Here is a 14343-nt window from a genome sequence, read left to right as displayed (position 1 = left end):
TATATATATTTCAGCTGTAATAAATCAATACTGTGGGATAGTGGTCTCCTCAAAGCCCCTCAATTACACGAGCTTCCCTCAATTCTCTTGAATACAGATCAAGTTTTGCCCCATGATATCTTCGAATCCCGGACAAACCTTCTTCAAGGCAATACTCCTTAGATTGAGGGTATACCCCTTCACCTAGCTCCCCGCCACCAAAGGTGCTAATCCCTTTATAAAATCATTCGCGAGAATTATACCCTACATCTCCGTCCCCGGACCGATGCACTCCTTGTGGCCTCCAATATTCGGCAGGTGTAGTCTATCAAAGCAGATGATGAAGGGTGTATGTACTTACGGGGTTTGATAATGGGTCAGTGCGAATTTTTAGAGTAATTTTAGCTACTATTATGCTGTAAACCTTTTACATAGAAGTAATGGATGTGATGGATCTTTGTGCTCGCTGCTGTTAACGTTGACTGAATGGTTGATAAATAGAAGGTTTATAATTTATATATTACTCTGGGGTAGACTACAATGGGGACCGGGAGAGAGTTTAGTTTAGTTGATAAAAGTCAAGTGGGATTTAATTGGATCTAAAACTGCGCACTTCGTCAAGCCTTCGCAGTAGCATTAATTCTAGTTTATGAGATAAGAACAGGCTGTCTAGAAATGTCTTCTGGTCCTGTTTTCACTTTTTGCTTTGGAGTCATGTCTGTGGGTTTGTGTTGTTCTTGTTGGGTATTTTCAAAGTCTGTGTAACTTCTGCTACGGGATAGGCAAGGGCATTGATCATATTGAGGTTCGTTATTCATTCGCTCTATATCGAGGTGTCGAGGTGTCGGTCAAACTGTGGGAGAGATCCGAGAATATAATTTCATATTGAGATAGATACTATTTATACATCCCGATCATTAAAGATTGCAGCTTCATAATAGATTGTCTTTCCGACAATCGGAAATGCAGTTCCGGAGTAAAGTGTTACAGCTAGTTCATCATGGATCTGTTTGTTTGTTCCTAATAACGCGGCATTTTCTAGCCTTGGCCATTGGGGGCTTTTGCGAAGTCGAGTGATGTTGACTTTTGTGGCGTGGGGATAATGAGGTATGACTAGATTTGGTCACGGACCTTGCGAGGGAGGGGTCATTTCTTCTAGTGTTCGGCTATGTGAAAGATTCTTGATGGTCATTGCAGCTGTCTTGACGCATTTTTCCATTCTATTCACGATCGCACGATCGATTAATATTCCCGACTTATAAGCTTATTCTCCACAGCCTTTCAATTAATTTAAATTCCCCACATTGGTTTTTGTTGGCTGGCGAGGCTGAACCCGAAGACTCGTTGGATTTCTAATACTCCCCGCAACATTGCATCGATCTCTCATTTGGTGTTTCAAAAGGGCCGGGGTTTGAAGACCCCTTGACCAGGATCGAGCTTCAAATCCTCCTAAAATAGGTTAGCACAATCACATGAAGCCGTGTCCAACCACCGTATCACGACGCGTCTTCCCACACATTTTTTTTTTCTTGTTCCTGTTTTTTTTTTTCGCGGCGTCTTTTAGCATAGGTTGGCGAGAATGCGTTCAGGGGGACGGGAAATTGCGTGTCTCTATGTCAACCCCGCGAAATTATGAACTCCTGAGTCACATCATAGTCGGTGGTAGCGTTTGCCTTGTTGATTAAGTTGGTTCGATCCTCTATATATAGGGGTGCATTGAACGTCCCCTGATATTCATGTCTCTCCTCGCTTTATCGAATGCCTCGATCGAAGTTAGACTTGAACGTTAACGCGGAGATATTCAGAAACTCTTTAAATTAGGGACTTACTGCTACTATATATACCACAATACAACCTCGTAACTTGAACTCGCCTTTTTCTCTCTTTATTGTAAACTCACGAATCCACGAAATCTATCATACATATACCCTACGAATTAATATACGAAATACTATACATACCCTCCGTAATCAGTTTTATATACCTAGTTTCTCATCGATTTAATATTTACTATACTATTTAAAAGATTCAAAAATGGGCAAAGCATCTTACAAACCACGATCTGGATCTTTCCCCTTCCTAGCCCTTCCCCGCTCCCTCCGCGACAAAGTTTACCAATACGTCATCCCCTTCCCCACAGCTCCTTCCGCCCCCATCTCTTCATTTCTTGATAATCGTCCTCCCTTCGAACTCCGAGACCGGTTGTCAGAATTATCAACAGATCTTTCTATACTCGTCGTAAATAAGCAGATACATGATGAGGCATCACAGATACTCTACGGAGAGACGGTGTTTCCCGTGAGAGTGGTGATCAATGAGAGTCGGACGGATGGCTATGAGCCTCAGACATTGTTTGAGGTTCAATACGAGTCTCCGTGGGAAGAGGTGGGGTATACTTGGCGTGATAAGTACGTATACACATATATACTCTGAAAATTCTGACACAATCTTAGAAAACCCATAACTAACAATCTTTCCGCCTTTTTAACAGAGATGACATCGGCGAATACTGCGCCGTAAACTTCCTCCCCAGATTTGCAACCCACATACCCGAAGATAATACCCCCGCACCCCTTCCACTCCCCACCTACCGCCATCTCATAAAACACCTAAGACTCGACGTTATCGACAAACGCGTCTATCCGTACTCTCTAAAGGAATACGATGTCCCCGCTGTAATGCAACATCGGATCAAAAAACTACTCCTCCCATTTGTTCATCGCCTCGCATCCCAAGTTGGCTCAAGAAAGGATATAACTCTGGATATCAAACTATCGTCCCTTTTCCTCTATAAAGAAGAATTATCAAACTTTCAGTATAGAGAAGAGGCAGGGGAAGAGACGATGGAGTTGTATAGTGAGTTAATAGAGACAATATGGCCGTTTACCACTGGTCCATGGGGGTATAGACTCGATATGCCATTGCAAATTCAAAAGCAACATCCAAAGCTAGTGGCACAGGTTTTTAAAGCTTGTGATGAAGAGTATGGGTGTATGGAGGGAGAGGAAAATAAGAGGTATCAGACTCTAGATGTTGCGGTGCCGTGTTTCTGGGCGATGAGTGATGGGAAGATGAGAGTTACTAAGAAACTTCAGAGTGCTGGAAGCTCCGCTAAGGGCCCAGCTAGGAGAGGGAGGAGGATGAACTTCCAGTCGAGGTATTAATAAAGCCCGATGGTGTCTGCGGATGTTATCGAGGGTAATATTGAATATTGGATATGGCCTTGCCGGTCGGGGCTTATACTATGTTGAAGAACTTTTTGCTTTGGAACCCCATTTCTCTTTTTCTTTCTATTTTTTTCTTTCTTTCCTTCTGCCGCCTACTCTTATCAACTTTAATACCTAATGCTCTCCAGCTTTTCGAAATGGTTTCTAGCACGATTTTCTGTTTATCCATATTCTTATTTAATAGTTCAAGGGAATGCTTCGTCTTTCGGGTAGATCAGATCTATCGGTATCTACACAAATTGTATATTACTAGTTAATGCTCTAAGGATGAATATTAACGCAAGCATTTTTTGAAGTGCAATCAAATATATTATGTCTATCCCGAAGCGTTTTAATATAAGACTAATTTGTCTACCCAAGCGCATTATCTCGTTCTATTCATAAATGTTCAAGTTCAGTCTCGTAACAAAAACTTTGTTTAAAGCGGACCAAGTCGTATCTAAAACAACACAATACCAACTCAAAATCCAACATGCTGCGACAGCCACAAAACACAGGACCCTCGATCGATCTCATCTAGATCTTCGACTAGACATCTACATACGCGTACTTGCATTAGCATCCACAAGAACACTTGACCACACTCCTATTCAGAGCGACTTGTGTGATTCTGTTCTGGCCCTATTCTATAGATTGAAGCACTATCGAAACACATCTACGACATGGATGTACCGCGCAAGACCTTGACCCGGGGCAGCCTTGACGACGACAACATGACATCAGATATCAATCCCCAACAACCTCAAGCTCAACCCCAACCTCAACTCAACACGACATTCCACCCTTTCCTTCGCCTGCCGCGTGAGCTCCGGGACGAAGTCTACAAAATAATACTCTCGGTCCCACCAACGAGTGTACTTGACCCGAAAAGATATCCGCCGTCTCTTAACCTATCGATTCTTAGGGTCAATAAGCAAATACACCAAGAGGCATCTGGAATATTCCATACGACGGCAGTAATCCCAATTCACATAAAAAGATATGAGAGTGGACCTGGGGGGGTTTATACCACTTATTATATAACACAGGAGACGCTGTGGGACTCTTTTGTGTATCGGTATAGGGGGAAATAGTAAGTCGCCTTTGTCGTCACCAATACAATATTAGTGTATTTGGTATATATAAAAGCAATATATATATTTATTCTTTTAGATAGCCCTAACGCTTTTCTTTATCAATAGTGGAGAACTATTTTCACTCAACGAACCGAGCAATTTCCCAGTTCCCAAAAATAAATATATCCATCCAAACGTTGAATACCCACCAATCCCGAGTGGAATACACTTCCGTAAATTCAAAGTCGAAGTACTCGATGGCCGTCTCCTAGGAAGCATACCAACCAGCATCAACTATGGATCAGCCTCAAGAAAACTACTTTTACTTTTAGTAGATAGATTATCATCTCAGCTGGCGCCTCCAAGTAGAGAAAGTACCCTAACTCTCGAAATCCACCTTATCTCAAAGGTTCTCCAAAGTACTGCAGAAGAAATAGCATCAGCACCAGAAAGTTTTATCCGTGATACTACTGCGAAATCTCATCGAAAAGCATTATACAAAGATATGGTAGACACTATTTGGCCGTTGACACAGGGACCGTGGAAATATAACATTCACGTTCCACGGTCGTTGGAAGAGGAGTTTCCGGGGTTTTTGGAGGAGACATTAGAGCTGTGTACTCGGCTTGATGCCGGAGAAAAGAAAGAGGAAGGTGTTTGGAGGGAACCTACTCCGATGTGGTATCTTTGGGGGAGGTCTGGGATGAAAACTCACCCCATTGGCGGGGGGGTGGACCATCTTGCTAGTCCTTGACTGAATCAAGAGCCTACATGAAGATTTTAAAATATTTACATGTATCTTAAAGCCTGGATAAAAGGATCTAAAAATAGATCAGACAAGGCTAAGATAGATTTGCGAGATTCTAAGTTTCCCAATTCTTAGTGTTTTCCACTTCCCTATTCCAGCTTGTGGTGTTGATTTTAAGGCCAAAGACGCAAAACAAGTACCAAAGCTGTTGTCAAGGTTCTACATCCCATGATTGATTCAACTGCCACCGCGGACCTAGTCGCGATATAAGTTCTCTCTATATATATTTAACCTAGCACCTGATAATCTACCGTAACTCCTCGACCAAACCAATTTCGCCATGTCTTCCTCTTTCCCCTTCCTGGCTCTGCCCCTCGAACTCCGCAACGAGATCTACAAATACCTTGTCTACACCCCCGCACAACCAGTACCATACCCGCTCCAACTTCAAAACCCGCCTCCTTACTCTCCTATATTCTTAAACCTCTCGATCTTCCGTGTAAACAAGCAAGTCCACTCCGAGGCAACCCGAATTTTCTATTCCACTACAACATTCACCATTCGGATCCTTCTCTCCGATTGGCAAACATTGCCCACCAATACAGCAGCTTCGAGAAGTCAATTTCAGGTTATTTACGAGGACCCTTGGTCGGAAGTGATATATACTTATGATGAGGAAGGGTATGGTCATCTCCTCAAATTAAATCTAAACACACCGGCACATATATGCTAAAGTCTTGGAAATGTTAAATAGTCGAATATGGTACACCGGCTTTCAAAGCTACGGCCCAGGTCCAAATGTATGCAAATTCGTCGAGGATACCGAAATAGAATCGACACCGTCACCAAGATATCGAGGTCTTATACGCCACATAAGAGTTGATATGCTAGATACCCGAATCTCAATGCGACGTCGCGAAATCTACAAAATTACGGATCAAGCTAGAGGAAGAGTTAGAAAGATCCTTATGCCTTTTGCATACCGTCTGCAGCAGATACTTTCAGGTGCGGGGAAAGATGTTGAGGTCGAAATTAATCTAATCTCACAGATTTTTGTGAAAGAATGCCCGGGGGGAGGGAATGGAAATGTTCTTAGGTTCCCCTCGAACTACAAACAAACTAGTGATGTTCTGGGTCTTTATAAAGAACTGATAGAAACGACGTGGCCGTACACGATAGGACCATGGAGGTTTAAACTCAACCTACCACAAGAAATAGAACAGGAGTACTTTGGGTTAGGAAAGGAGGTTATAAAATGGTGTAATGAGAATGATGAAGTATCCGAGGAAGAAAAAGCCGAGTTTAGAGTTATGAAGACGATGTTTCCTTATGTTTGGGTTATGGAGAAGGGACACTTTGTGGTTATGGATGAGAATTCAGATCCTTGGGTGGACCACGAAATGTTTTTCTGAGTGCAATGGAGGTGACGGGAGGAAGGAGGTACTTAATTACCTAAGTTCATCTTTTGTAGGGACGCAGCCATGAATTTTCCTCGTCCGGGGGGCCTTATATTGCTTGTATGAATGTACAGCGGAAAGTCGCTGCGAAAGATTAGATACCGAAAGTCGATGTATATCTATAGAATCCCAAAGCCACCTATAATAGGCTGAAAATGCTTAACCTCATGTACGGATCATCATAATCACTTACATAACTCGTATAATGGAGTATAATGAAGAGCGAATGTGGGAGACTATATTATAGGATGCATTTATATATCTAGAATTCACCACGTGGACCCGTATGTACATATACTTTTTAACAAACGGCTCGGAGCATTAGCCTCGAATCAAATAGCATATAAGAAATTAGGGGAGAAGGTTCTATAACTACATGCACGAAACGCCCGAGCGGCAAGCCATCACTTGGGTTCCTGCATAGTTGGCGCCTGATTAGGTATATATGTCCGCCTGTAAACGTCGAGCTAGCTGAATCGACACTGAACACAATGATAGCTAGAAACAATACTTATAATACAATCACATGGAAATTATTTCGAAATATATATAGTCTTTTGTCCTTTGCAGATCTGACGTCTACAAGGATTCTGACTACCCCGGAATGTCCGATACATCATGAGTTGGTACCACCAATACCTTAGTTTCCGGAAAATACCCAGAGCTCAAAGGAAACGACTATGTAAACCCTCGGAGAAGTATCAAATCCATTCGCCATGCACAGCTGAAGGATACGCACAAAAACAGGGGGTCATGAAACGGCATCTCGCCAAAGTTGTTTACAGCTGCACGATCTCGGTATTTTAAGCCAACCACAACGTTTAGATAATTTTGTAAAATTTTATCCTCCAGAAAAAGTTACAGGGGCCCTGGGCTTTCAATGGGGCTTAACTCAAGATATTGTGAAGTTTTTCGTTTGCATGGTTGATTACTGATCATTCATTAGTGGTGTTGGCAAGTTTAGCCTGATAATGGGATGTAAATGCAGGAATGTCGAAATCTCGGACCTCACGACAGGTTCGGGTTGGAAGCCGTATTTCCTTCTGTCCGATCCGGTGAAGTATTACCTCCCGAAAACCTTTACCATTCGTGCTCTGATTCCTATTAATAAAATCACAACCGACTCTCCTCGAATCTTTGGGATGTGGACATTCTTTGACACCCGTCGACTCAACGCAAAAGTTGCAACATTTTCCAGAAACAAGACGTGACAACAGCTAAAGTCTAGTGAATTCATGAAGTCATTACGAGACTAGACGTATGTGACAGCTTAAGCTTATACAGGAAACGCCCCAGGCTTTGACAGCTCATTTTCAGATTATCTAACCTTCAAGTCCCTGTCAAATCTAAGCCCTCGCCTTGGTAGCGGGTCCAAAAGCTTAACTAGGGGTGCTAATCTACCAACCAGAATCCATATCTCAGATGGCATCCCCCTGCTATAAAAACGCCCTTATACCCCCAATACTATATTATTGATGCAATCGTAAATCACAGTTGCAGGTATCACGCACGTTCAAGGGTTGACTTCATAAAGCGAGTCCCACAAAGCCGGGGTTGATGCATATCGTCACACAAGATTATTTTCGCGAAGAGCGAAGGCGAGGTTTATAACAACCTCAATAGTCCCTACGACGAAAAATCCCAACAACGTGTACAACTATACCAAGTTTGGACCAGTTCTAATAGCCGGAGAGTATAGCTTCGCCGTGTTGGAAGTGGAGCTAATGACTTATATGCGAGGGCCGTGTGGCTCATTTCGTTGAATGGCGGAGCTATGTATGTGGTTGGCAATGGAGACAACTGAAATTTCGGAAAAGGAGAAAATTGAGTATAAATAGGTCGGTTCAAAGACACTGATGTTGAACTTTTGGAAAATTCAAATCACCAACGGCTTTCAACAAGGTGTTCTTTGAAGAATACTGGCAGAAGAATCTCTTGATTTCGGTAAGATCCTAGCGTCGGGGGAGGATTGGGACCGGTTCTGGCACCGGTTCAAAGATCATGACTAACATCTGTAATGGCTAGATTTAAAATACCCCAAGATGCGTTTCTCTCTCGTCTCTATAATCAGTGCTCTGGCTGTTACAGCCTTAGCCCTCCCAGATCCTTCCAAAGAACCCAAGAAATACGTCTCAAAGAACGCCAAGCAGCCCGAGGAGCTCAAGAAGTTCAAATACGGCGAACCCGTCACCATCTCTCTTGCAGACGGAAAGCCCGTCCCCCCGGAAGCTGCCGCTGCCATAAAAAAGCGCGACGGAAACTGGCTCAACTGCCGAGCCTACCAAGTCGGCTGGCACATCCAAAATTTCCATTACTACATCGATACATGGGGAAACTGGGATGACGATTGGGGTACTAGATATCTCGCCCAATTGCGAGGCCACTGTCGTCCTGCGAACATTGAATCATGGACCTTTTGGTATGATGGCAACTGGTATTTGAATGGTGGACATGCGGATTTTTTCCTGCCTAGTTATAATGTTCAGTGTGTGTTGGATGCCGCCTGGGAGGCTAGCAACCCTTTTGGGGCGATATGGGGGGCGACTTGTGACGTCTACTATGTTGTGTAGGTGAAGGCGATTGGCTAGTAGATGCTCAGGTGTGGCTTAGAACCTCGAAAGTACCTAGGTATATGCGCGAATTTCTTTTTAGAGGTTTGAACATTTACAGAATTAATTACGACGTATTTGTTGTACCTCGCTTTAATTTGATATGATTGATGGCTTTAGCTGTTGTATTGAGAAAGGATTAGCGAGCTATAATACTTTCGTTCTTGTTATGATAATGATATCAAATTCTATCCTACTTTAGATACACTGATCTCGCACGTGGAGGTTAAGATATGACTTGATTCTAAATGCCGCACCGTGAACTGTCGATCTTCTAGCACAAAAGATTTTTTTCCTATTTGGTAACGGCTGCCTTTAACTTCTCGAGTGCTTGTCGTAGGGCCTTTTTGCCATTCTGTAGAAGCTTGGAGTCCTGTTCTTCGCGCCAAGTGTACCTCATCTTCCGAAAAGCGTTCTCAAATTCCAGCTCAACCTCCTCATCCTTCAACGACGCTGATGCGGGAGTATAATCGACAGTATAATATCCCGGTGGCATCTTTACGGCATGTCCAGCCTCGCGAAGCTCTTGTAGGCGGATCTTATGTTTTTCCGTAAATTTGGTACAGAATGCACATTTGCAGTTGTCCCTCGAGTCTCTCCATTTTTGGTACTCATACCACGCGGGATCTAGTATAAAAAAGGATTCGCAACTATCAGCGATTTATTTGAATTTCTGGGAAGGGGAAACGCAATTTCGACGAGAGGGTGAAGTATCTTACTCATGATCAAGCTCGCTACCACTACTTGCGCCCAAAAGGGCAGTCTCAAGTAGTATTCGAACATAGTAATTGGTCTTTGATTGAAGAGTGTTAAATTATATTCGTGGTTATATATATATATGAGTCGAGTTTAGAAGGGTGGCCGAGAGATATATATTTCCCTTCGTTATCGGTGGGAGTACCTGAGATTGTTAAATGATTTGGGGGAGGGAAGAAAGTCAGCACGATATAAGTTTTTCAAGTAGTTCTATACCTAGTTCGTCAATATTCCGTAGCCAGACACCATTTTTTTAGCATGTCGATCAACTGCATCTAGTCTAAATTTAGGCATATGCATATAAAGCGCTGCACACCCATATGCCTATATACATCTAAGAATCGTGAATTGGCATGTTAATGATCCATCGATCTCATGAGCTCAATAAGAAGTAGCTGGCCCGGACTAGCTATCGCGATTGATGACATGCTTCTGTAATGAATACGTTCATATATACATATTGAACTGAAGCTTTAACTTGCATGCTAGTATTTACTTACATTTAGATAACGTTCATAATGCATAAACGTCACCGTTCTGGAAGACAAATCACCCTGCCCTTTCCTTAAACTTGGCCTCGATGCTAGACGAATCAAACCATAATATATAATTAATGTGCATGCAACAAAGGTAGATGCTCTCTTTGTAGCAACATTAATTCTAGTTTACAAGATAAACGAATCTCAACGGACAAATGTGGCTTCCTAGCTGAGGTAATCATCCTCTTCACCTTGTAAATGTGACAGCTTTTGGAGAGGTACCTAAGGAGACAGGCCTCGTCCCGGTCTGTAGGCGACCGATGCCGCTATTGCAGCCGAATTTTCGAGCCCTCTTTTTACAAAAGACTCTCCGAAATAGCCATCCTAATAGCCCCTAGAAGGGAAAACAGGTTTCCTTTTTAAGAAGTGTATTTCTTTTCGTGGGCGTTTTTTGTAAAATATAAACATTGCTATTTTGAATATTTTGCTGTTCAGTCTGCGAGTATAGACAAGGCAAAGACTAACATGCATATGTACTCAGCGGTACTGCGGTCGGAGGTAGTATTGAGATATTGATGCAATCCACCCGGCAGGCGGAGGTACGATAACTTGTAAGCAATGCGAACCAATAGTTAGACGGAACTGCAGTGTGTTCTCAACGCCCAACGGTAAAAGAAACCCCCCTAGGGCATAGTTGAGGATTCTGGCGACGAGACAGCCTCCAGGGGACCTATGAGGTAAGCGAAAATCAGCCTTGGTGCTACGGTTATTGCGAGGCGTAAATTCCAATTCAAAATTCTGATTCCCATAGACATAGATATGTACATACCCGCTCTTCGATAACGGTATGGTAGCGAAGTCTTCTGTAGGAGTTCGCCAATTTGGCACTCGCTGGGACGATAATCTGTGTCGAAAATAGTCTCGGGGCCTGTCGGAAGTAAGCATATCAGCCAAACTTTCCTCCTATGCCTGACGAGCTTGAACAAACTTAGTTCTTAAACGGGGTCGCAGCTCTAGTAATGAGAACTAGGCTGAGCATCATCCGCCACTCGGGACGGGCTTCGTTGAATTGAGCTCGGTAAGGACCCATCGCGAGGCAGTCGCTACAGCTGCTCGGTCGTCTAGAAGGGTTAGTGAAACCGTTAGTTAGTTCTCTTTTTCAAAGTCTGGTCCGAGACAATTCCATAATTCCTTTCTCGAGCCGCCTTATATCCCATATACATATATACTTCGCTACTGAGCCTATGAAGATCAGTACGTGTGGGGCCTGACTTACTGCTGTATCGTTTGGCAATCCTTTCGAACCTGGATTGTATTGCTAGTAATAAAATTGTGTCGTAGCACTAGTAAATGGTTGGGGCTAGATCTGGAGAAAGAAGTAGAAAAAAATATGCAAAGTTCAGTCGGAAGATCATGATTTATACTAGGAAGATATTATGAGAGTATTTTTGGAATGTGCGATAAATCTTGTCCGTGTAAACGATGATCTGTAGATTGGACCAACCGAATAGCTGCTAAGAAACTACACTGATGCACGCCCCTCTTTGTGACGTCTGGGAAAGAGATTAGTTGATTCTAAATTGCCTATAACCTATTTGACTAATGTGTAATTAAACCGTTAGAAAAACTTAGACTGCGAACAGGAATAATCTAACTAGGTAGCCGCGACCTATGATATGTGCGTAATATTAACTGTCTATCTTCCAGCTCTGGGTACAGGTCAAATTGTGTGCATAGATATCTATAGATCTAATGCTGTGGATGGCTGATAACATTGGAAGAATGGTCAAAGAGTGTTGTGTGATATTTCCACATTAGGGATATTGGCTGGTTTCAGCTAGAGGGCTACATGTACATGTACCAGCTGTTCTTGCTAAGGTTACGAGACTAGGGCCGAGAGGTTGCCTCGTCGGCAGACTCCTCAACCAGGCCAAAGGATATCGGCTGCATTTCAAAATATCACGTATGTCTTTGTGTACAAAGGTCAATTCTAGGCCTCTTTGCTTCAAGAGCGTCTGCATTCGAGGTCAAGTTCCAAGAAGTTGCTGGCCACACCAAAACGAAATGTGTAAGGTCTATTAATTAACCTTATGAAGATAGCCTAAGGCCACGGAGAACAACACTACGCAGATCTAGGTATTGTCCGAGATATTTACGAGTTTAACCTTTCCATTTGATGAAGGATACTCCTGTTCCTGAGGCTACCGTTCCTCATACACCTCAAGATCTCACGACGCTATATATTATAACCTCGTGAAGGTAAATAAGCTTAGAGGGTCAGAGAGTGGTCCATACATAGATCTATGCAGGATGAAATAGTAGTTTTATTTGAAGTACCGGACTAACCCCGAAGTCTGGATGGGATTATTTGCCAACATCGACCCTTGGTCAAATGAAGCTTCGTACCTAATTTCCTTTCCTTTGTCTTGCTTTCTGAGAAACAAACTCACTTAGGTATAACTCAGGTGTTGAGCTAAAGGGGTCAAGACTTCAAGGCAACTTTCGATACACGCCCTTGCTGAATTCAAGCACAATATATCGACCGTTGTCTATATAGAAGTATACTAGTATCGAGACATTAGTCTCGTACCCAGACGCCAGTTGGCCACAAGTGTAGAGGCATTGTGATAGCTTAGACTAAAAAATCGGGCTTGAAAAGGCTTTCTGCACTGTCGAAAATTATATCTATGGCGTAAATATTTAGAACTCGAGGCAGCTGAGATGAGCTATCACACCTACTACATATTCGAAGTCTTATGGGTAGCTTGTAGATCGCCACTAAACAAAAAGGCCTTTATACTTCCTTGTAACGATACTTCCCGCGTTTACCGCCGTGAATTTTATTATTGCCCCTTTATATTGGGGTTGGCATCCAGATTGCTAATAGAGTATTCACTGGGGTGGTTAAAGCGATTTGTCGAAAATTCAATATCTTTTTCGCACCTTTCTTAAAGGGCACTTCGTTGTCTGCGTAAGGTCTGCCTATTTGAAAATTCATTAGCAATAGTCCACCCTGAACTCGAACCCGTCTTGCCTCTAGACCAGTTCCACTCATAGTTGGTGAAAGGAAAGCCGGTTGCTGTAAGTATATTTTCTTAGAGCCTCGCTCTCTCAAAGATTTCTTTGAAGTAGAGTTATCCTCTATTTGGACTCGGAAAACTGACGGTGGCTAAGTAATTACCATGATAGTAATGCGGAAATACAAGAAACCTTGGAGGCCGAGGTCTCTCAGGGATTTAAGAACTCATATCCCTAAACTTCGTTTGAAAGGGACTATTGCACGTAAATACTTACTTATGATTCTGTCGGGCCTCTTTCTCACCTAGAGGCCGTAGGTTGTCCCTCCTACTATCAATGGGCGGGTTTGATTTCTCTCGATGCGTAGACTGCAGTTTCAGCAAGCTATGGTCACAGCTTTTCGGCCTTGATATCGCCCACTAGATAGAGAAAAGAATGTAGAACGATTCAACCGGCCGTAGGGAGCTCGCCGCCTTGTGTAGTAATGTAATCCAAAGTTTGTGTAAATTTATTATGGCTGGGCCCGCGGGACGTATTGGAAGAGCTTTTGGATATAATTTCGGTCTAAGGAATAGCGAAAGAGAATTTCCTAGAGCGACACCGGGTAAAAAACAAGCCGATAGGGATATTCATATTCTGCGAGATTTTTAACTTGAGTGAGTGACGTGTCGACGTATCCGCTCCTTTGCACACTGCAGATGTTGGTCTCGTATACGAGCCTCCACGGGTGACAGTGGCAAGATAAAAACATGTTGTACTACATACATCTCATGCATCATTTACGGGCCCTATTACCGAGGTTCCAGTTTTGCGAGAACTCAACAGTTTTACGCGAAATTAATTCTGATGCCCCTAACATCGGGGACACGGAGTTTCCACGGGTATACTCCGTCCTCGTGCTTGTATCACCTAAGATCGGAATTTCAGTACCAGGGCTCCCCTAACCGTTCCTTTAGGTTATATTGGAAGCTCCGAGTTGAATGTGAGAGAAACCGATACGACTTTTAGTTTCAAT

The 14343-nt window shown here is 43.0% G+C and overlaps 5 protein-coding genes across 5 annotated transcripts; 4 read left to right on the top strand and 1 right to left on the bottom strand.

Moving 5' to 3' along the window:
• Positions 1 to 2013: 2013 nt before the first annotated feature.
• On the top strand, positions 2014 to 3143 carry AOL_s00176g83 (uncharacterized protein; the record flags this gene model as incomplete). The annotated part of the gene is made up of 2 exons (XM_011128218.1): positions 2014 to 2387; positions 2471 to 3143. 2 exons carry the CDS (start codon positions 2014 to 2016, stop codon positions 3141 to 3143), a joined length of 1047 nt encoding a protein of 348 aa, XP_011126520.1.
• A 725-nt stretch (positions 3144 to 3868) lies between these two features.
• Positions 3869 to 5015, top strand: AOL_s00176g82 (uncharacterized protein; the record flags this gene model as incomplete). Its single annotated transcript, XM_011128217.1, has 2 exons — positions 3869 to 4278; positions 4388 to 5015. 2 exons carry the CDS (start codon positions 3869 to 3871, stop codon positions 5013 to 5015), a joined length of 1038 nt encoding a protein of 345 aa, XP_011126519.1.
• Positions 5016 to 5349: 334 nt separating this feature from the next.
• Positions 5350 to 6421, top strand: AOL_s00176g81 (uncharacterized protein; the record flags this gene model as incomplete). The annotated part of the gene is made up of 2 exons (XM_011128216.1): positions 5350 to 5690; positions 5764 to 6421. 2 exons carry the CDS (start codon positions 5350 to 5352, stop codon positions 6419 to 6421), a joined length of 999 nt encoding a protein of 332 aa, XP_011126518.1.
• Positions 6422 to 8508: 2087 nt separating this feature from the next.
• On the top strand, positions 8509 to 9036 carry AOL_s00176g80 (uncharacterized protein; the record flags this gene model as incomplete). The annotated part of the gene is made up of 1 exon (XM_011128215.1): positions 8509 to 9036. One exon carries the CDS (start codon positions 8509 to 8511, stop codon positions 9034 to 9036), a length of 528 nt encoding a protein of 175 aa, XP_011126517.1.
• A 334-nt stretch (positions 9037 to 9370) lies between these two features.
• AOL_s00176g79 (uncharacterized protein) lies at positions 9371 to 9858 on the bottom strand (the record flags this gene model as incomplete). Its single annotated transcript, XM_011128214.1, has 2 exons — positions 9371 to 9702; positions 9795 to 9858. 2 exons carry the CDS (start codon positions 9856 to 9858, stop codon positions 9371 to 9373), a joined length of 396 nt encoding a protein of 131 aa, XP_011126516.1.
• Between the last annotated feature and the right edge of the window lie 4485 nt (positions 9859 to 14343).

This window comes from Orbilia oligospora (genome assembly GCF_000225545.1).
Source record: "Orbilia oligospora ATCC 24927 unplaced genomic scaffold scaffold00176, whole genome shotgun sequence".
NCBI classification, from domain to species: Eukaryota; Fungi; Ascomycota; class Orbiliomycetes; order Orbiliales; family Orbiliaceae; genus Orbilia; species Orbilia oligospora.
Note: the sequence above shows the minus strand (reverse complement) of the source record. Positions and strands in the feature narration are given on the sequence as shown.